At 41.1% G+C, this 21,029-nt stretch overlaps 1 protein-coding gene across 1 annotated transcript; it reads left to right on the top strand.

The window, feature by feature from the left end:
- The first annotated feature begins 9,280 nt into the window (after positions 1-9,280).
- Positions 9,281-17,265, top strand: LOC140065810 (potassium-transporting ATPase alpha chain 2-like). The gene is made up of 23 exons (XM_072113373.1): positions 9,281-9,413; positions 9,637-9,771; positions 9,848-9,907; positions 10,175-10,378; positions 10,472-10,585; positions 10,664-10,798; positions 10,912-11,029; positions 11,168-11,436; positions 11,530-11,728; positions 11,837-11,946; positions 12,202-12,336; positions 12,439-12,631; positions 12,748-12,923; positions 12,994-13,130; positions 13,619-13,769; positions 13,850-14,018; positions 14,460-14,614; positions 14,795-14,918; positions 15,036-15,181; positions 15,761-15,894; positions 16,123-16,224; positions 16,382-16,473; positions 17,137-17,265. The coding sequence occupies exons 1-23, from the start codon at positions 9,402-9,404 to the stop codon at positions 17,163-17,165; spliced, it is 3,099 nt and encodes a 1,032-aa protein (XP_071969474.1). The 5' UTR covers positions 9,281-9,401; the 3' UTR covers positions 17,166-17,265.
- The last annotated feature ends 3,764 nt before the right edge of the window (positions 17,266-21,029 follow it).

The raw sequence follows: 21,029 nt of genomic DNA, 5'->3' as shown, positions 1-21,029 counted from the left end.
CTTTGGTTCCTCTCTGCCACCCATTGGTTTTAAGCCTGAGTCCATTTGGGGTATGTTGCCAAGACACTCTCTAGCCTGCTGCTGCTGCCGCTGCCTCTGCATGCCGTCCCCTATAGTGTCAGGGTCAATAATTGCATGTTTTAGATGCTATCTAGCTTCATTCTGTCACTTCTGTCACAGCCATGCTGTTGCCCATATTTTTGGCATAATGGTGCGTTTAAGCAGCCTCAGAGGAATCCATGCATGCTGCCCCTGCTGTTTCCTGTCCATTTCCGTGGTGTTTCCATCCTTTTCTGAGGTTTCCAGGTGTTTGGCCAAGCTTCCCTGTGCAGAGCCTTGGTCCCCTTGAAAAATGCTCGAGTCTCCCATTGACTTCAATGGGGCTCGTTATTCGAGAAGATAGATCTCTATTGACGGTATATTTAGTCGACATGGTGGCGACATAGTGACCAAGTTCCATAACGTATCTGGTGAAACACCCGAAAAATGAGCCTGACACAGCTCTTTTGATAAGGGGACGACATGTGGAGGCAGCCATGGAGACGACTTCCATGATTAAGAGCGACAGTATAGGGCATCCATATTGCGCTGCTATGATTGCAACTTCAGGTCTCCAGCATGGCGGCGACAGATGGCCCGAGTTCCACTATGTATCTGGTGAAACACCTGAATATTCTGCCTGACACACCTCGTTTGATAAGGGGATGATGTGTTGCATATCCTCTCGTGCTCCAGCGTCTGGGGTATAGAGAGTTGAAAGTTGCGCATGGAGACATTGGTGGACGCTGTGGAGGATTGTGGAGGCAAAATGGACAGGAAACAGCAGGGGCAGCATGCATGGATGCCTCGGAGGCTGCCTAATCTTGGGATGGAGCTGGCGGTCCGCAGCCAGACGAGCTTTCGCCTGTCCAAGCCCCTGTCTCTCGGCTCCTCCCCACACAAAATGGGCTTGGGGGCCAGAAGCGTTTACTTTGAAAAAATTACAATTTTCAAAGCAGGCCGGGTCGTTTGAATATTTCACCTAGGAATAATGGAATAGCATAGCGGTTCTATTTTTAATTGTTTTTTCGGAAATGGTTCCATGATTAAGAGCGACAGTATGGGGCATCCATATTGCGCTGCTATGATTGCAACTTCAGGTCTCCAGCATGGCGGCGACAGATGGGCCGAGTTCCACTATGTATCTGGTGAAACACCTGAAAATTCTGCCTGACACAGCTCGTTTGATAAGGGGACGGTGTTTGGAGGCAGTGAAGTAGTAGTAGATTAAAGGTGCTGCAGTTAAAACTATGTTAGTTGGATCTTGGGAGGGAGCTGGCGCTCCGCTGCCAGGCGAGCTTTCGCCTATCCAAGCCCCTGTCTCTCGGCTACTCCCCAAACAGCACTTCTAAGAACCTTTTGTATAAGATCAAGTGTAGTAGTGTTCTTATAAGTTTGGGTTATGGCGGGTGAGGGGAATGTAAACAGATGCGCAAGAAGCGCTCAAATAATATTGGTAAATGATAAAAGTTTGCCGGTATATTTTGTGGATAACACAGCAGGGTGGCGACAAAGTTAACAAGTTTGATGTGGAAGCCATGAAAACAACCCAAAATTCTGCCTGACACAGCTCATTTACTAAGGGGACGATGTATGGAGGCAGCTATATGGACGACTTTTGGAGGCAGCTATGGCGATGACGTGTGGAGGTAGCAATGGAGACAACGTGTGGAGGAAGCTAAAAAGACGACGTGTGGAGGCTGCTATGGAGACAATTTAATTTGGATAGTGCCTGTATGTGGCAGTCCAAAAAAGTTTTCAAACCAGAGGAGCAGGTAGGTGGCCCTCCAGAAAAATGAAATAGATTGAGTGCCTGTATGTGGCAGTCCAAAAAAGTTTTCAAACCAGAGGAGCAGGTAGGTGGCCCTCCAGAAAAATGAAATAGATTGAGTGCCTGTATGTGGCAGTCCAAAAAAGTTTTCAAACCAGAGGAGCAGGTAGGTGGTCCTCCAGAAAAATTAAATAGATTGAGTGCCTGTATGTGGCACTCCCAAAAATTGTTTAAAACAGAGGACCGGGTAGGTGGCCCTCTCGAAAAATTAAATACATAGAGTACTATAGTTAGAGCCAGTTGGCCCTGGCAAAAAATAGCCAGTTTCCTCTGCTTTAGTGTACAAAGAGGAGGAGAAGGAGGAAAATGAGGAGGAGGAGTGCATAATATATTCAGGTTGAGCTTCCTTCACCTGGTGGAGAATGGAAATCCTGAGAAATCCAGGCTTTATTCATCTTGATAAGCGTCAGCCTGTCAGCGCTGTCAGTCGACAGGCGTGTACGCTTATTGGTACGCTAGCGGCAGGGTAGGCAAGAACCTCCAAGGCGTACAGCGCCAGTTCGTGCCACATGTCCAGCTTTGAAACCCAGTAGGGAGCTGTGTGATCTTTTAGGACAATGGTATGGTCAGCTACGTACTCCCTCACCATCTTTCTGTAAAGATCAGCCCTACTCTGCCGAGACTGGGGACAGGTGACAGTGTCTTGCTGACATAAAACTGGCAAAGGCCTTGTAAAGTGTACCCCTGCCAGTGCTGGACAAGCTGCCTGCTCGCCTACTCTCCCTCGCTACTTGTCCCGCAGAAGTACGCCCTCTGCCGCTATAACTGTCAGAAGGGAAATACTGTTTCAGCTTGTGCACAAGGGCCTGCTGGTATTCATGCATTCTCACACTCCTTTCCTCTCCAGGGATGAGAGTGGAAAGATTTTGCTTGTACCGTGGGTCCAGGAGAGTGAATACCCAGTTTTCAGTGCTGGAATAAATTCTTTGAATGCGAGAGTCACGGGATAGGCAGCCTAGCATGAAATCTGCCATATGCGCCAGAGTATCAACGCGCAAGAATTCACTCCCCTCACTGGCCTAACTCTCCATTTCCAACTCCTCCAACTCCTCTTCTTCTGCCCATACACGCTAAACAGTGAAGGACTGAACAATGGTCCCCTCTTCTGTCTCGCCAACATTCTCCTCCTCCACCTCCTCCGATATGCGCTGAGAAACAGACCTGAGGGTGCTTTGGCTATCAACAAGGGAATCTTCTTCCCCCGTCTCTTGTGACGAGCGCAAAGCTTCCGACTTCATGCTGACCAGAGAGTTTTTCAACAGGCCAAGCAGCGGGATGGTGAGGCTGATGATGGCGGCATCGCCACTGACCATCTGTGTTGACTCCTCAAAGTTACTCAGCACCTAACAGATATCAGACATCCACGTCCACTCCTCATTGTAGACTTGAGGAAGCTGACTGACCTGACTACCAGTTCTGGTGGAAGTTGACATCTGGCAGTCTACAATCGCTCTGCGCTGCTGGTAAACTCTGGATAACATGGTTAATGTTGAATTCCACCTCGTTGGGGTATGTCTTGAGGAAACGCTGAACTATGAGATTTAACACATGGGCCAGGCATGGCACATGTGTCAGTCTGCCGAGTTGCAGAGCCACCACCAGGTTACGGACGTTGTCACACACAACCATGCCTGGCTTCAGGTTCAGCGGTGCCAGCCACAGAACAGTCTGTGCCGTGATGCCCTGTAATAGCTCTTGGGCGCTGTGCCTTTTATCGCCTAGGCTCAGCAGTTTGAGCACCGCCTGCTGTCGCTTAGCGACGGCACTGCTGCTGTGCCTAGAGCTACCGACTGATGGCGCCATGCCCACGGATGGTAATTCGGTGGAGGAGGTGGAGGAGGGGTGGGAGGAGGAGGAGGCATAGTAGGCCTGAGAGACCTGGACCGAGGTAGGCCCCGCAATCCTCGGCGTCGGCAGTATATGACCAGCCCCAGGGTCAGACTCGGTCCCAGCCTCCACCAAGTTAACCCAATGTGCCGTCAGCGCTATATAGTGGCCCTGCCCAGCAGCACTCGTCCACGTGTCCGTGGTCAGGTGGACCTTGTTAGAAACGGCGTTGGTCAGGGCACGGATGATGTTGTCTGACACATGCTGGTGCAGGGCTGGGACGGCACATCGGGAAAAGTAGTGGCGGCTGGGGACCGAATACCGAGGGGCGGCCACCGCCATGAGGTTTTGAAAGGCCTCGGTCTCTACCAGCTTATAGGGCAGCATCTCCAGGCTAAGCAGTTTGGAGATGTGGACGTTGAGGGCTTGGGCGTGTGGGTGGGTTGCACTATACTTCCTTTTGCGCTCCAGCATCTGGGGTATGGAGAGCTGAACGCTGGTGGATGCTGTGGAGGACCAACCAGCACCAAAATTAATAAATTCCTTCCCCTTGATGTGTCCCAGCTGTGAAGGTCTGACATGTGGTTTACAGAGACAGTGCCCCTATTGTTTCTTTTGGTGTTGAAGTTTTAAAAGATATATTAATTTAAAGTATCACCAGTAGAATATAACTATGATAGAAGAGTATAAGTTATGCAATTATAGAAGCAGATATATCCAGTGTGCTCTGAACAAAATATGTATTGAAACACTCAAAGCTATTTCCAAGAAACTACTAGTCATAGACAGTGTAATGTACTGTATATTTAGAATGACAAAGAAATTCACAGAATCTGAGAATCCAGAATTTCCAGGTCTTCACTGTACAATATGTATGGTGATGAAATGGCAGCCTAATAGGTCCTTCCAGAAATGAGAACTTTTGAATAAGCATTTTCTTGGTCAAGCTGCATAATTAATTTTAATTTATTAGGTAATGTTTCTTGGGAATTAGGGAGGGTACCCATTCCTTTTGAAACCCTCATTGAAAGTGTTGAACATTGTGGTGACTGACTGCTTCAACATTGATTGAAAGACTGTGCAGAATAATGAAATGGTTGAATGAAATCTGTCATGATTTGTTATACAAGTAGTTAATGAATTACACATTTCATATAAAGTTTTGAGGCATAGAGTATTTGCCTTTTTTTTTTAGTTTTACTAGTTTTTACCTGTGCCAGAGTTTGCCAGTGCCCTCAGTCCTATCACTTGGTAACATGTTGTTTTGTCTAAGTAACAGAAGGAAGCCCACACCACAACTAGATACATTTAAAAGATAATTCTGCCCTGGAATTTAGGATTGGCCCCTTCTTACTCTTTTGCATACAATGTTTGCTACTGGGCTTTCATATCACATTATCCTGCCCCTTTCACACATCAAGCTCCTGTGTTCTTCATCTATTTTGCATATTAAGAGGTGGATAATAAATACCTTTGTCTTTCTAATTTCTTAGTTACATTTTTTTTTGTCTTGCTTTTCAGCTTTTCACAACTCCTATTTACATTTTAATTGTGACAATTATTCCTGGCCACTGCCCTAGTCATATCTTGTTGCCTCTTCCCTGCATTTCTCAAGATCATCTACATAATAAAGAACTATCTTTGTTCCTGTAATTTCTAGGTTGCTTCACTTCACTGATACTAGAACCGGCCTTCTCCAGCTACAGATTCCATGGTGGCCCTCACCAGTACAACCTGTATCATAATCTGTCTTACCTCTAGGCGACAGGGCAGACACTCATCATTCCAATAATGATGAGTATAGGGTTCTCAGTGAAGAACACATGCTATAAAACATTAGTTGCTTAAGATAGCTATTTATATAATGTAATGTCCTGAGCTGTAAAGTATAATGATTGTGACTGTGAGGAGTTATTTTCAGTCTCTCGTTTAGATTCAGAGGATTCAGAGAAACAATGCACATTAAGGGTAATGCCACAAATAAATGAAACACTGCAGATGATGTACAGTATTTGTATTAGTTTTCTCTACAAAGGGTCAAATCCAAAATGGAAATCCAAAGCAGAAACTGGTTTACTATAGATTTTTAGGCAGATGCCAATTCACAAAATCACATGCACTTTCCTGGCAATGTAAAATGCTACTTTTTTAGCAGGCAAACTGAAGATTTCAAAAGTGAAAACATGATAGAAAACTTATGTATTTCCCCAACCCAAGCAGTTCTTGGAGGGCTTACTGTCTCAGGGGAAAGATTACATTATACATATATGGACTGAGAGTTGTCTCCTGGGTACATAGATAATGGGTCAGATTTACTAAGCAGTCTGCGCTAGAATTGTGGCATAGACTGCAGATATATACATGTGCAAACTGGTTGCACATGTATTTATGAAGTGTTTGCGCTAGTATAACACAATACTGAGCACAGAAAGAGGCAGTTGGTGCGTATCCGCAACAGCTTTCACATTTATGTCGACAAGTCCATCAGAAATGTGGCAAACGACCCTTGAACTCAGTGCACCAGAAAAAGTCTGGGGCACACAGTCGCTGCACATCTGGCACGAGCAGCTTGCACAACATTCATGAAAACCAAGCACCAGCCTTCTTGAATGTGTCACCCGCTGCACATTAGCTGGCAAAATGCACATAATGCATTATGATCCTAAATACCCACCACTAATTGCTTTTCTGTATGCCTTGCATAAGAACGTAGGCACTAAACCAGTGGTGGCGAACCTATGTCACGGGTGCCAGAAGTGGCACTCAGAGCCCTTTCTGTGGGCACCCAGGCCTTCACCCCAGCACAGAATTTGCTAGATGTGACTAATAGCTTTCTCCTGCGCTCCAAGGCAGCCATGGACATGCCATGCTAAAGCGACACCTCCTTGGCTGCCAGGACTACACAAGAAGCAAGAAGGTGTGGACAGAGATGGATTATCATTGGAGCTCCTGCTCTGGGTCCCCTAATTGTTTCTCTTCAGGAGAACCTGGAAGGAAGCTATAATTTCTCCATCTTTCTGTTGCATCGGTATCCTCAAGTACGATTGAAACTTGTGATACAGCTGGGATCAATAGGTTACTGCTTAAATTGTCATGTTGGCATGTTGCGCCATAAAAGTAGGTTTTGGTTGTAGGTTGGGCACTCTGTCTCTAAAAGGTTCGCCATCACTGGACTAAACCATGTCTAAATGAATGAATAGTAGTGTTGAGTTTTTCATCATTTTCCCAAGCCTAAGCCTTACATCATTTTTGCTGAAACCTGTGTGAGAAAGGATGGCAGGTTTTAAGTCCAATACAGTATAGCTTATTTGTAAAAACAAAATGTATACATTTTGTGTAAATTGTGATTATTAGTATTTATTTAGAGATCACTATTAATTGCAATGTGCTGTAAGGGGTTCACATGCATTACCTAAAGACAAGAACAAATGCAAGTACAAATACAGTAATCAGGAAACAAACAGAAGGAGGACCCTGCCTGTGAGCGCTCACAATCTATATGAAATGCAGCATATGTCACACAATTATAGTAAGGTCAGCTGTTATTTGAATCATTTCTCTACAACAAATATATTAATAACATATGTGATATATTTGGCAAACAAACTTTGTAATACTGTGATGTATAGGGGATCATAAAGTGGCCCTGGTAAAACTATGCAAGCACCTCTAAGTTGTATTTGGGTAGGCAATGCAAGCAGGCAGCGCTAACACATGTGGTCAGTTAACGAAATAGTAGTAAGATGGTGAATTTGAAAATTACCAGGTTACAAAAACATAAATATATATTTACTAACTGTAGCTCCAAGCGTTGCCTGGGATAGTAGATAACTGCTCTAAGCTACAACAAAATAGAATGGTTTAACCAAAAAATATTATTATATATATATAGCCGGTCTCAGACTGTCTGTCTTCAGCACTCTCTTCCCAGTGACTGTATGTCACCAGCACTGTCATCCCGGTGACTGTCTGTTGCCGGTCCTCTCATTCCAGTGACTGTCTGTCACAGGCAGTCTCTTTCAATAACTGTCAGTGGCTGTCTGTCGCCGACACTCTCATTTCAGTGGCTGTCTGTCGCCGACACTCTCATTCCAGTGACTGTCTCTGTCACCTTGTCTTTGGAGAGATTTATCAAAATTGCTCTATTTTCCCATGGCAACCAATCAGAGCTCAAGTTTCATTTTTGCACAGCCGTTTTCTAAAATTACAGCTGATCTCTGATTGGTTTCCATGGGCAACTGGAACAGTTTTAGCTCAGACATTTCTGATAAATCTCCCCCCATCTCTGTATCCCTATCCTACTTATCTCACACAATAGAGCTCATAAAATACTGACCTGTGGCAGAACAGCAACCAATCACAGCTCAGCTTCCAACTGCCACAGCAGCAGCAGACAATGGCTTCTATATATGGTGGTTAATAAGGGAATCTTGTAAAGAATGGGGTGAAAATTTCGGCTCATAACCTGGTCTGTAACATTCCCTGAGTCACAGGCAAAAAATGTGCAAAATTTTGTGGTTGTAAATGTGACAGTACGGATTCCACCTCCATTCCATTTTTTTAATGTGTCCCTGGGAATTTACTACTGCAAAGAAGTAATGTACAGATTGTCTTGAATGCCAGTGGTACTACCAATTATTATCTACTATCTACCAATAGATCCTGTATTTGAAAATATGATGTGGTCTGGGTTTTATGTGGGCTTGGTGCTGCTGCTTGCTGGTATCTACTTTTCTTCCGTTAGTCCTGCCACAATCAGAATCATTATATTAACCACCACTGGCCAACAAAATGCCTATGCTGATCTTCAGGCCTTATTACTGAACAGACTACTGGAAATTCTCCCTTGAGTCCAAATTTAATTCACTCTTGGAGACACGGGTTACTGACATGCCAAAGTAAGCTGAGTAAGCTGCTATCCAAACCATAACTATACAAAGCACTTCAATACTAATTAGCTGCGACCATGGGACACCATATCATAGGCCAGGGGAAATCAATATTATTAGACAAAAATTACTATGAAATACATTAATCATTGAGGAAATTATCCTTATTATTTTATTAAGAGCCCATTCTTAGAAGTTATTCACACTGTGAAAGAAAAAATATGACACTATATGAAAGTCTATGGAGCCTTATAATTTTGCATCACGTTGGATTGAATACTGCACTTCAGTAATTGTTTCTAGGGGTAAGTACTGGTGAAGCATGTCTAGAGTGAATAGGGATTTATAGGGGCTCAGAGGCAGCAGTGAAACCAAAGTAATACTATAGTGCCCAACAGAACCCAAATGATACATGATAGAGACATGATACATTTGTATCCACCAAACCAGTTTAACAATAACTGTATCTCCTTTACATATTTAACAGTGTGAAACTCCATCACTCTCATCTGCCTCAGGTATGTCCTGGTCATCAGCATCTGGATAGATTTGTGTTAAGTAAAAGAAATACTGGTTTATCTGGAAGAAACCTGGTTAAGCTAGATCCAAAACGTATTGAACTCATTGTCTGGAGGCGGTGATAATAGGAGGAGCTACATGATATATAAGCTATAGGTTTGATCCTCAGACAATGGCATCTTCTATCAGCTAGCTGGTAGGACAAACCAGTAGAAGCCACTTGGACCAGCTCAGCAAGCTTCAAAATATATAACGTTTACTAACTCTGAACATCCAAACCTTCTCAACTGGCAATAATGCCTCCCCAGGTAAGTGAATTAAAGTTTACATGCTAAATGTTTTATTTAAATGTGAATTTACTGAAAGCATATTGCATATGGAGGGATATGTCTATGTAAATGTTTTAATTCACAAATAACTGATAGATACACAAATGTAAAAATACTAATTAGATAGATACAGACGATGTGAGTGTATAGTGCCTTTTTTTAATGCCTTTTTTTCATCTGTGTGTTATTTTCTAATTCACAGGAGCCACCTGATATTTACACCGTCCCTATGGATACAAAACCAGAAAAAGAAAAAAACAAGGATAAATTATTTTCTGGGATCAGAGGAAAAAACAAAGAGAAGAAAGTAGAAAACTTGAAAAAGGAGCTGGAGATTGTAAGTAATGGCAGGAATAAATGGAGCAAATTATAGGTGTTATGTACCATAATATTGATTGCATTTTTTTTTCTAGACTGATCATAAGTTGAGTATTGATGAACTGGAAAAGAAGTATTCAGTAGATATTAAACAGGTAAGTCTTAAATAGGTTGTCTGGTCCACAAAACCAACCCAAACCTTCATCTCTATTAGTTCATGCAAATGTCTGTTTTCCTACTTAGTGTTGAAATCACAGTTCTATAACATATTACAGCTGTCTGCTGATAGTTTAGGAGTCCCACGCAAGTGGACAATCCTTTCAACATTATAATAAAACCACAGTTTTATCTTATGTATTAGGCCTACTACAAGCACTGAATAATAGGGCAAAAAATATTTTAACACAATTTTTTCTTTTAAGGGTTTGAGCGAATCAACTGCCGAGCAACTTTTCACCCAGAATGGACCAAATAAGCTCACCCCTCCAAAAGGAACCCCTGAAATTATCAAATTTTTGTTGCTAATGACTGGTGGTTTTGCGATTGTCTTTTGGATTTCCTCTGCATTGTGCTTTCTTGCATATGGCCTTCAAGTTGCACAGGACCCCACAGTTGCTAAAGATAATGTAAGAAAATTTATGTATTTTGCTGATGTAAATCTAAAGTTTAGTAGAATGCATATTTTGTGTTATTAAATTGAAATTTTCTTATGGCTTCAGCTTTGGCTGGCGATTATCCTCATTTTGGTGGTGGTGATGACTGCAATGTTTGCTTATTACCAAGAAGCTAAAAGTACAAACATTATGGCTGGTTTTAAGGACATGGTGCCGCAGGTAAGAATTTTTACAGTAAAGTTTTAAAATTGTACTTTATAAGATTTATTTTTAACACATATATATTTGTCAATTTAGCAAGCCTTGGTTATTCGTGATGGGAAACGTTTTGAGATATTAGCTGAGAAACTTGTTGTAGGAGACATTGTCTTTATTAAAGGAGGTGATAAAATTCCTGCTGATTTGCGTCTGCTTGAGTGCCAAGGTTGCAAGGTAAGAAAATTATAAACAATTTTAGAAACCAGATTTGTATTCAATGTAAATGTGTGAGACACTCATGGAAGATGCAAAGTTCTAAGAGTTACCTGTTACTCTTTGACTTGTAGGTTGACAACTCATCACTCACTGGTGAATCTGAGCCACAGTCACGTGGTGTGGAGTGCACAGATGATAACCCGCTAGAGACCAAGAACCTGGGGTTCTTCTCTACAACCTGCCTTGAAGGTGAGCTATAATATAGAGCAATATATTAGGTATAAATCCTTGATAACCTTTTAATCATGTAACTATTGACAACACCCAAGACGATCTATAATTTTAAAGTACCTGATCCCAATCTAATAGTTTATATTTACTATACAGGGACAGCATGTGGTCTAGTAATTAACACAGGTGACCGTACAGTCATTGGACGAATTGCATCGTTGGCCTCCCAAGTCGGAAATCAAAAGACACCCATTGCCTTGGAGATTGAGCACTTTGTACACCTGATCAGTGGGCTGGCAGTGGGTGTTGGCATAATCTTCTTCATTATCTCTGTCTCTATGGGATACAATGCTCTCAATTCTGTTATATTTTGCATTGGCATTGTAGTGGCCTATGTGCCTGAGGGACTACTGGCAACTGTAACGGTGAGTAGAGTCAGTTAATGAGACCAAAAACATCAGTTTGTCAAAATTCATTTTAGAATGTTTGGCTTTTTTAATCACATGTGTACAATATAGGTTTGTCTATCCCTGACTGCAAAACGTATGGCAAAGAAGAACTGCCTTGTGAAGAACCTTGAAGCTGTTGAAACTCTTGGGTCCACTTCGGTCATTTGTTCTGACAAGACTGGTACGCTTACCCAGAATCGTATGACTGTGGCACATATGTGGTTTGATAACATCATTCACAATGCAGACACCAGTGAAGATCAGACGGGTAAGAACCCATAAATCTGTCATCCTAGGAAGATACCTGTCTTCCTAGCAAGATAGCATAGACTATTAAACTATATTAGTTAGATAACAAATGCTTTCTTATTTCCAGGTGAAATGTTTGATCAGAGTTCCCCTACTTGGCAAGCACTGGCTAGAGTTGCCACCCTATGTAACCGAGCAGTGTTCTGTGGTGATGAGGAAGGTGTACCCATCAGCAAGGTAAATGTTTCTTTATGCAAATAAAACTTATAAAAAAGAGATTAATTAATTTGCCTCTCAAATAAAAGTACAGTACATATAGCTATCATATGTGACTGGAATACAATGTGTTAATATGATGAACCTGGACAATTCATGCTTCACCTTGATGCTAACAAATGCTAACAAAGCCAGCTTTGTTTATACTCTTATGGATTCCAAAACAGATCCCTTTATAAAAGATTGGTATCTAATTTATTTCTTCTGTTTGTGCAGAGAAAAGTCAATGGAGATGCCTCAGAAGCAGCTCTTTTAAAATTCTCAGAGAATGTATTGGGTAATGTCATGGATATAAGAAGAAGGAATGAGAAAGTGTTGGAAATCCCATTTAATTCCAGCAACAAGTACCAGGTAATTGCCACATATGATTGTACATCTGTACCAAAAATCTGGCAATTTTGATTGTTGATGTTTTTGTTACCTTTTAGTTGATGTATTTTCCTTACTTTTTAGGTATCCATTCACATCCCAGAAGATCCTGAGGAGAAGGGTTACTTGCTAGTGATGAAAGGTGCACCTGAAAGAATCTTGGATAGGTGTAGTACTATTATGATAGGGGGACAAGAATTGCCATTGGATGAAGAGATGAAAGAAAACTTTCAGAAAGCTTACATGGACCTGGGGAGTTTGGGAGAGAGGGTCCTAGGTGAGTACAAGGAAATTCTTGTTAATTTGAATGTTTCCTTGAGTTTAAATATATATCTTCAAGATATATTTAATGTCTTCAGAATGATAGCCTTTCCATGTTTGTTATCTTTGCAGGATTTTGTCAACTCATTCTTCCGTCTTCTACTTATGGACCTGGTTACCCTTTTGATGCAGAAAGTGGAAATTTTCCACTCAATAAATTGTGCTTTGTTGGTCTCATCTCCATGATTGATCCACCCCGTTCCACTGTTCCTGATGCAGTCATGAAGTGTCGTAGTTCAGGGATAAAGGTAAGCGTCTCATTTATAGCGGTGATTTAATCATTAGGAGACATTATCTAATCTGTGTTTTTTATGGCAGATTATTATGGTCACTGGGGACCATCCAATTACAGCAAAAGCAATTGCAAAAAGTGTTGGCATTATTTCAAATACTAGTGAAACGGTGGAGGATATTGCCAGCAGACTAGGAGTTCCAGTTGAAAGGGTAAATCCCAGGTTAGTATGTTTTGAAGGAGTTATTTAGGATTACATAAAACAGGTTGCATTCTTGCCAGAGCAGTGCCACAGAGTCCACAGGTTGGACCTGGTTTTATAGCTCAGGTGTGTTTTATTGTATTAACACAAGGGGCATTTATCAGGGATTCTATGCCAGAAAACTGATGTAGAAGCCCTGAAATAATTGCAATCCATGGAAGCTCCATGCCAAGGGGGCATGGATGGACATAAGGGGGGGGCACGGTGCAGTGGGCCAGCACAGAGCATTCCTGCTCCACACCTGCACACTACCTAGACCATGCAAAGAACCGGCACTGCCCTACCCTAAGTTACAACCCTAAGCCTCTGGAATCAGCATATAATAAATCTCCCCCATGGATAACTGTGGTGTTTTATCTGGAAAGAAAAAAGTATGATTTTACTAATCATACATAACCCTTTATATATTCTGTTTTTGTGGAATACTGAACGGTTCATGTAAATTACAGGGATGCCTGCGCCATTGTAGTGAATGGAGGTGAAATTGTTGATATGAGTTCGGATGAACTGGATGACATTTTGAGTAATCACACTGAAATTGTGTTTGCTCGTACTTCACCTCAACAAAAACTTCTCATTGTTGAAGGCTGTCAGAGATTGGTAAGTTATAATATTATCATAAAGCATAGAAAATCTAACTTATAAGGTTGATGTGATAAGAACATATCTATAATTTCCAGGGTTCCATTGTTGCGGTGACTGGAGATGGTGTGAATGACTCCCCTGCATTAAAGAAAGCTGATATTGGAGTTGCGATGGGTATTGCTGGCTCTGATGCTGCCAAACATTCAGCTGATATGATTCTCCTGGATGATAACTTTTCTTCAATTGTGACTGGTGTGGAAGAAGGTAAAACAGCAATAGTAACTTCCTATCTATTAAATAAATGTCAGGATTGGTGTATTTTTGTAAGAAACGAGTCTTATACAAAGAAAAATCACTTTTAACACATACTGTAATGCATTATGCATGATATCTTGCATATATCCTATTTATTGGAACTAAATGTCTCTAAGGTACTTCCTATTTATTGCTGATAAGCAACTAAAAGGTGAAGTTTAGTATAGTTTAGTATATACCTAAAATACCTAAATTTAGGGATATTATATATCTACTTTCTATTGTAGATAGAGTAATGGACGGGGCTACTCTTGTAACTAGGAGCTTTAAAAACAGATACACTTTAAAGAGGTCTGTGAGACACATAAAGAAGAAATTATATATACACAATCATTTCTATCAAACTTGTAAATTGTTTCCCCAAAAGCTCATTATGTCATTCTCCTGCAGGACGCTTGATATTTGACAACCTGAAGAAGTCCATATCATACACAGTGACCAAGAACATTCCAGAGATGATTCCTTTTATGGTCTATGTTATCATCAGCTGCCCTTTGCCAATAGGAACCATCACCATTCTCTTTATAGAGCTGGGAACTGATATTGTAAGTTGGTATTTGAACAAATATGTGCCTTTTATACCATGACAAACACTGGATGTACACGGCTCTTTAGATGGAGTATTCCATAAATAACAAAACAAAAATTTTTCAACCTAAAGACATAACATTTACTATCAGTACTTTAAACTTTCTAATATGACCAATTTTCTCTGGTTCCCACAGATACCTTCCATTGCTTTAGCATATGAGAAAGCAGAAAGTGATATAATGACCAGGCCACCACGTAACCCATACAAAGAGCGGCTTGTGAACATGCAACTGCTGTCATATTCCTATTTTCACATCGGTAAGAATTTTTTTCACTTCACTCCAACAACCATTTTAATCCTCCTAATCAAACATCTAGAAAAAAAAACAATGGCTAACCAAAAAGGCTTATATGTTTTTATCCTTCACCCCACAGCTGCAATGGAAACCTATGCTGGGTTTGTCAACTATTTCACTGTCTTGGCTCAACAAGGATTCCTTCCAGCAACAACAATTGGACTCCGAGTCTTTTGGGAAGACAAAAACATCAATGATCTAGAGGACAGTTATGGACAGGAATGGGTTAGTATATAAAAGAAAATAGGAAGTACAGTACCTATTTTCCATATTGTATTGACCTGTGGCTCTCCAACTAGTGGAGAACTGCAAATTAACAAGTCCTTAAAGGTTATTGTATACTTCAGGTGCAATGTATCCTATACACTAGGGGTGTTCGCATAGCATATGTAATTGGTGCTACTTTCAAGGCAGGTGCCAAAAAGGTAGTATGCTTTACTCAGGAAAGAAAACTAAACATTTTCTTTTGGTTACAAAAGAATAGCCGGTCTTATTTTCTTAGGGGGACTCTAAGCCCTTAATAGGATCTGACATAGCGTTGTCGTCTGTCTATTACTGGACCCCTTCCTTATCTTTTAATAAGCAAAAGCTGGAAGCATCCCATATTGGCATTCAAATTTCTATACACTTAATGCCCCATAATACCATAAAATTAAGCCTTGTTATAGGCATTTTAAAAGCACTAAGGCTCGCAACAACCAGCTTTGTTTAGATACCTTACAAGATCATCATCCGTGCCATTAAATGCAAAAATATTGATGAATGAATAGCCTGTAATCTTTATGATATTGTCTCTATTTTTAGACTTTTAACCAGCGTCTCATCCAGGAGTGGTACTGCTACTCAGCTTTCTTTATCAGTATTGTGGTCTGTCAGATGATGAACACCTGTATACGAAAAACAAGAAGGAACTCTCTGCTGAACCTTAGTTTCTTCAAGTAAGTTACAGTCACTGGTTTTATATAATGGGTGAAAAAATGTTTCAGTGAGGTTTACTAGATTTAGGGTCAAGACAGCTAGATCACATTGTATTACCTCTGAGGTAGACTTACGTGGAAACACTGCAGTACAGAAGTGCCCTTCCTGGCACAAGAGGGATTACAGCACAGTAACACAACAATCTGGTATTGTACTTTCTTTACACTTTTTTTTTCTTATTTTCAAAGGAACAAAATCATCTTCTTGGGCTTACTTTCACAAGTAGCCATTGGGGTTATTGTCTGTTACATCCCTGGGCTAAACGAAGGCCTGCATTTTATGCCCATTCGGTAAGTATCTTCATGTACAGAATTGGTAGATACTACAGTGTTAGCAACAAGGTAAACAACCTCATAGATCCAGATGTCCTAAGGTGTGCTAGTTTATACTTTAATATTTCCTTGACACATATCAAATGTTTGACTTCAGTTTTATTACTTTCAACAGAATACAGAATTGGTTTGTTGGAATTGAGTACACGTTTCTTATCTTAGTTTATGATGAAATAAGAAAACTTCTTATACGAAAATTTCCTGACAGTAAGTATTTGAAGCATAAATACTGGATGATGGCCTCCACCTAAAATAGTAATCTTGTTGTCATGTGGGTCATAAATGGTAGTTATGGATGGTCAAGATCTTTCAAACTGCTCTATTAGACTATATTAAGGCTGGCCTTACACAAAGAAATACAGCATTAAGTTAATTTTCTTTAATAGAAACATATATTACTTCTTGATATGACATCTATTGACTAGTGATGAGAAGGCCTAAATGTCCTGTTTCGGTTTGGGGCAACTTCCTGCTTAGGGTTAGGATATGCCCCACGCGACCCAGACATATTGCCGGATTGGCTGCTAAACTGCCAATCTGGCCTATTAACACCGCTAGCAACTAGCCTTGGCTTTGATTGCCCAGGGGTTTCCCCTTGGCCAATCATAGCCATGGGGGGTAGCTAAAAGCGTTAATTTGTTGGATTGGCTATTTGGCAGCTAATCCGACGATTTGTCAGTGTTGTGGAGAGCACATCCGACGGGAAGTTCAGGTCCACTCATCTCTATCCATGATCATATCATCTGACAGTTTGCATATTGCAAATCTCAAAAAGTAGCACTGGTTTCACCGCAAATAGGTGAAGATATAAGAAGCACACTTCATGAACCTTTGGCTTCAATTATTGATTCTCAATGTCTTTTTTTCCAGGTTGGGTGGACAAGGAGCTTTATTACTAAAGATCCCTCAAGAAGTTACCTTTTATTATTGGACCAACTGATTTCTATCACTGCCTTCATTATACTTCCCTGTACATAATGTATAATTGTATATAGTCACATGTAAATAAAAAATAAATTAATTTAACAAAATACACAGATTTACAGTTATACTCTTTTTTTAATGGACTAAGATACTATGCATCAGGGACATAATCTAGTTAAAGTACCTATTATTGTGGCCATACACCAATAGTATGAGAAAACAGCATAATAAAATGTAAATCCCAATGGGTTTAGCACAAAGGAAACAGAAATGGTATCAATTGGAGGGTGATTCATTGAGATCATGGAGGTCATGCTTGGTGTTTTTTTTTCTAATAATTGGAAAAATAATATTATATTATAAATATAAAAATACACCTTCATGTGGTACCGATCATCTGCCATTGTGGCTTTCTTGTGCTGATGCGATGGCACATCATCGCTGAGCCAATCATCAACCTTAGCAGTGTTGCCTGAAGAATTATCAGCAATTGCACAAAGTAGGTGTCATGAAATCTGAATATGGATCCAGATTCAGGTACAGTGTGTGACAGGTGCTCCCGCGATCCCTGTCTCAGATCGCGGGCGCACCCGTGTTCCTTCGTGTGCCTCCGGTCCATGCTCCGGTCAACCAGCGAAACGCTGCGCGCACGTCCCTGCCTCCTAAGGCGCCCGTGCGCCGGCTATAGGAAAATTAAAGGGCCAGCACACCGCTGATCGGTGCACTAGCTGAACATTCTCCTTATAATACGAAACCTCCCTTCCTGCCTCACCGGATCTTTGTGTGCCTACACCATTGTGAAAGCTCCCCTGTAATATTCCTGCGTTCCTGGGTGTTCCCGTGTATCCTGCGTTCCTGCTCCCGAGTTCCAGTGTCCTGCGTTCCTGTGTGCCTGTGTTCCCGTTCCCATTTGCCTGGACCTCCCGTTGCTGACCCTGGATTGGACTTGACGTTGCATCTCTGCCGCCTGCCCTGACCCTGTGCCTGACCTCGAGACTGTCTCCTGCTAAAGTACCTCGAACATGGCTGGTTGTCCAGAGGATCCACTGTTCCTGAATCCTGACACGGAGTTTCAGTCCAAGCAAAACAGAAACAGGCAGTAGTACTATAGGTCACAGGAGAAAGTATAACCAGCGCTGTGTAAACTGCGGATTAGCTCTTTATCCAGATCCTGGATCCCAGAAGCTGAGTCTGTAGTGCCTGGATCAATTAACCCTCAGCTGAGACCAACAATTAGTTGCTGAATGAACCACACAACTTTCCAGGCATACTGTGGCCGGCAGCTGTCAATCAGGGCCCAGCACGGAAGCCCGGGATATGGCTCAGAAGCTCTGAACTCAGCAGTCAGAGTCCATTCAGAGGACTGTATCCCTGTGTGTGATTTCAACACTATTGGCCCAATAGGAACAAGACTTGAAAACAGAGGATCTGTGTACATTGTTCTGTGCAGATCTGCTGGCTGAAGATCAGTAAAGATATAAGAAACTGTGTAGAAAGATCTGTATATGTGCCATTTCATCTCTGGAAGCAGCTCTCTAGTTCCTCACACATCATCACATTTTCACAGTTCCTGTTGAGTGGTCTGTGTTCAATGTGCATTAATTTTGTGGATGAATTATATGACAGGGTCAATATATACGACAGTCTATTTACAAAAAAGGTCTATATGACCTCACTGAAACCCATTGGTCATTTTTTATTTTCCCTTTTGGGCCCATAGAGAGAGTCTCTGTTAATTCCTCAGACACTCCATGCTGCAAATCGGTTGTTAACACCTAGTAGTTTACTGTTGCAACATTGTATCTTCTTTATTCATGCCCTACATTGAGCCACTAGATGGCTCTATTGTTTCACAATGATGGCTCACTTTTGCAACAGTGTATCAGTATATCTTTACTTATAGAGTATCTTCTCTACAATAGTTTTGTATACTCCAGTTTTGTTGCTTAAACTCCTCTCTTACACGTAACAAGTCTTCATTTGATTCACCCGATCAGAGATTTACACTGTGGCTATGAAAGTCAGTGATTGTGCCTCACCACTTCAGTGGCATCCTCAGGGGTGCCAGGCTATAGCTCCGGCATGCCTGAGGAGTTAATAAACTTCCCGATTCACAATGAAAAAAAAATGAATCAAGGAAAGGATCGTTTTTGGCAACACCTTTCAGTTAGGACGCCCAACAGATACATCGCCTCTGGGGCAGAGGGAATTGGCCTTTATCATAGGAGCAACTGAGTATATTTGTTTGCAGCTGACCTAAGCCCTGAGCCCGAATACTCAAATCTACAACAGATAATAATTGTCATAGATTTGACCAGTAATTTCCACCCCTTTCTAGAGTGAATTTGAGTAAATCAGACAGGCTAAAGTAGGTTAACACCCTCCTGCTAAAGTCCCTTGACACTTTTGGAAAACAATTTAGCAGGGGGCAGATTTTGAAAAAGCCCTACATTTTAAAGCAAGAAATTGATTATAAACTATCCAATAATCCATCCTAAGAAAGGTAGGCAGAGAGAGGCAACCTTTTATTTTTATTTCAACATTGGAATAAATGAGAACATACTCTGAAACTCTGCCTTGTCTGGTAACCCTTTCAAGACTGCGCAGTGTAAAATTAATTCAAGCACCCTTAAAAAAAAGTTTCAAAAATATTAACATTTTCCGTAAAATTCATATATAAATAAAAATATTAAACAAGTTAGGTATAACCATGTCCTAAAAGCCCGTATCTATCAACATATAAAAATAATTATCCCATGATATAAATGCTAATACAGCAAAAAAGTCCAAATCAACAATTGAAAATAAGAACATCAAACATACATAACATAAATTTGTTGTTTTCTGTGATTTTACTAACTCAAAGAATAAATAGAAGGTGTCACCTGGAGCGCAAAGGGAAAGCCATAAAAAACGAGACATGTAAGAAAATGCAATTTTTGGGCCAATTCTACAGCATTTTACAGCATTTTTTCAAGCTTCCCAGTACATCGCACAGAATATGAAATGGTGCCACCTGGAAATTCAATTCATCCCACGGATAACAAACCCTAACCTCTGAATGTAATCTGGATATTGTTTTTAATCACACTGTCAATATAACAGGAAATATAAAAACAAGTTTAGGGTTATCAATGGCATAGGGAATCTACCCCTGGATCTTCTTCAGTAATTTTTTAGATTTTAGACACTGGCTGGCTTCCTTTATATCAGCCTCCCCCATTCTGCCCAAATCGATTCACCTCTTATTCGCTATCTAGGATCCCTTTGATCCGATAGACACATTTGGAAATAAGGCCTATCAAATCAATCATTCCAGCCCCATCTAATCTTTCTCCTTTGGAGTTAGGAAATCCCCCCTATTTTAGACAATAGCATGATTGCTTGTGTAGTTTATATGTAATCTGGCCATTAGCCACTCCTCCTTAAACCATTCCTAAACTCCTCTGCCTTATGTTGGATTTCCAATTGTGAGGAACAGTTTTTCCTCACTCCCTTTGGTGACGACTATCCCCGCACAGGGGAGAATGTAGCCTCTATGCCGCCTGTGGCAAACTATAAAAAGAGGCCCTCCTCGGCGCTCAATCGAATAGATTTGTGATCAGGGCCGAATCAAGCGTTTGTGCCGCATGAGCATTTATGCCCCCCCCCCCAGCATAGTAGGCATAAAAAAAAAAAGTCCTCATCTGTCATCCACAATTAAATTAACCAGTGACTTTGCTAAACAATGAACATGTAAGTTTTGTCTACCATCAGTAAATCTAGTATATGTCCCTCATAGTAAAAAGGATGCATTTACACAATTTGGACACTAGGTGGCGCATGTAAATAGAAAAGCA

The sequence above is a fragment of the Engystomops pustulosus genome, chromosome 6 (genome assembly GCF_040894005.1).
Source record: "Engystomops pustulosus chromosome 6, aEngPut4.maternal, whole genome shotgun sequence".
Lineage (NCBI taxonomy): Eukaryota > Metazoa > Chordata > Amphibia > Anura > Leptodactylidae > Engystomops > Engystomops pustulosus.
This window is presented reverse-complemented; position numbering and strand designations above follow the sequence as displayed.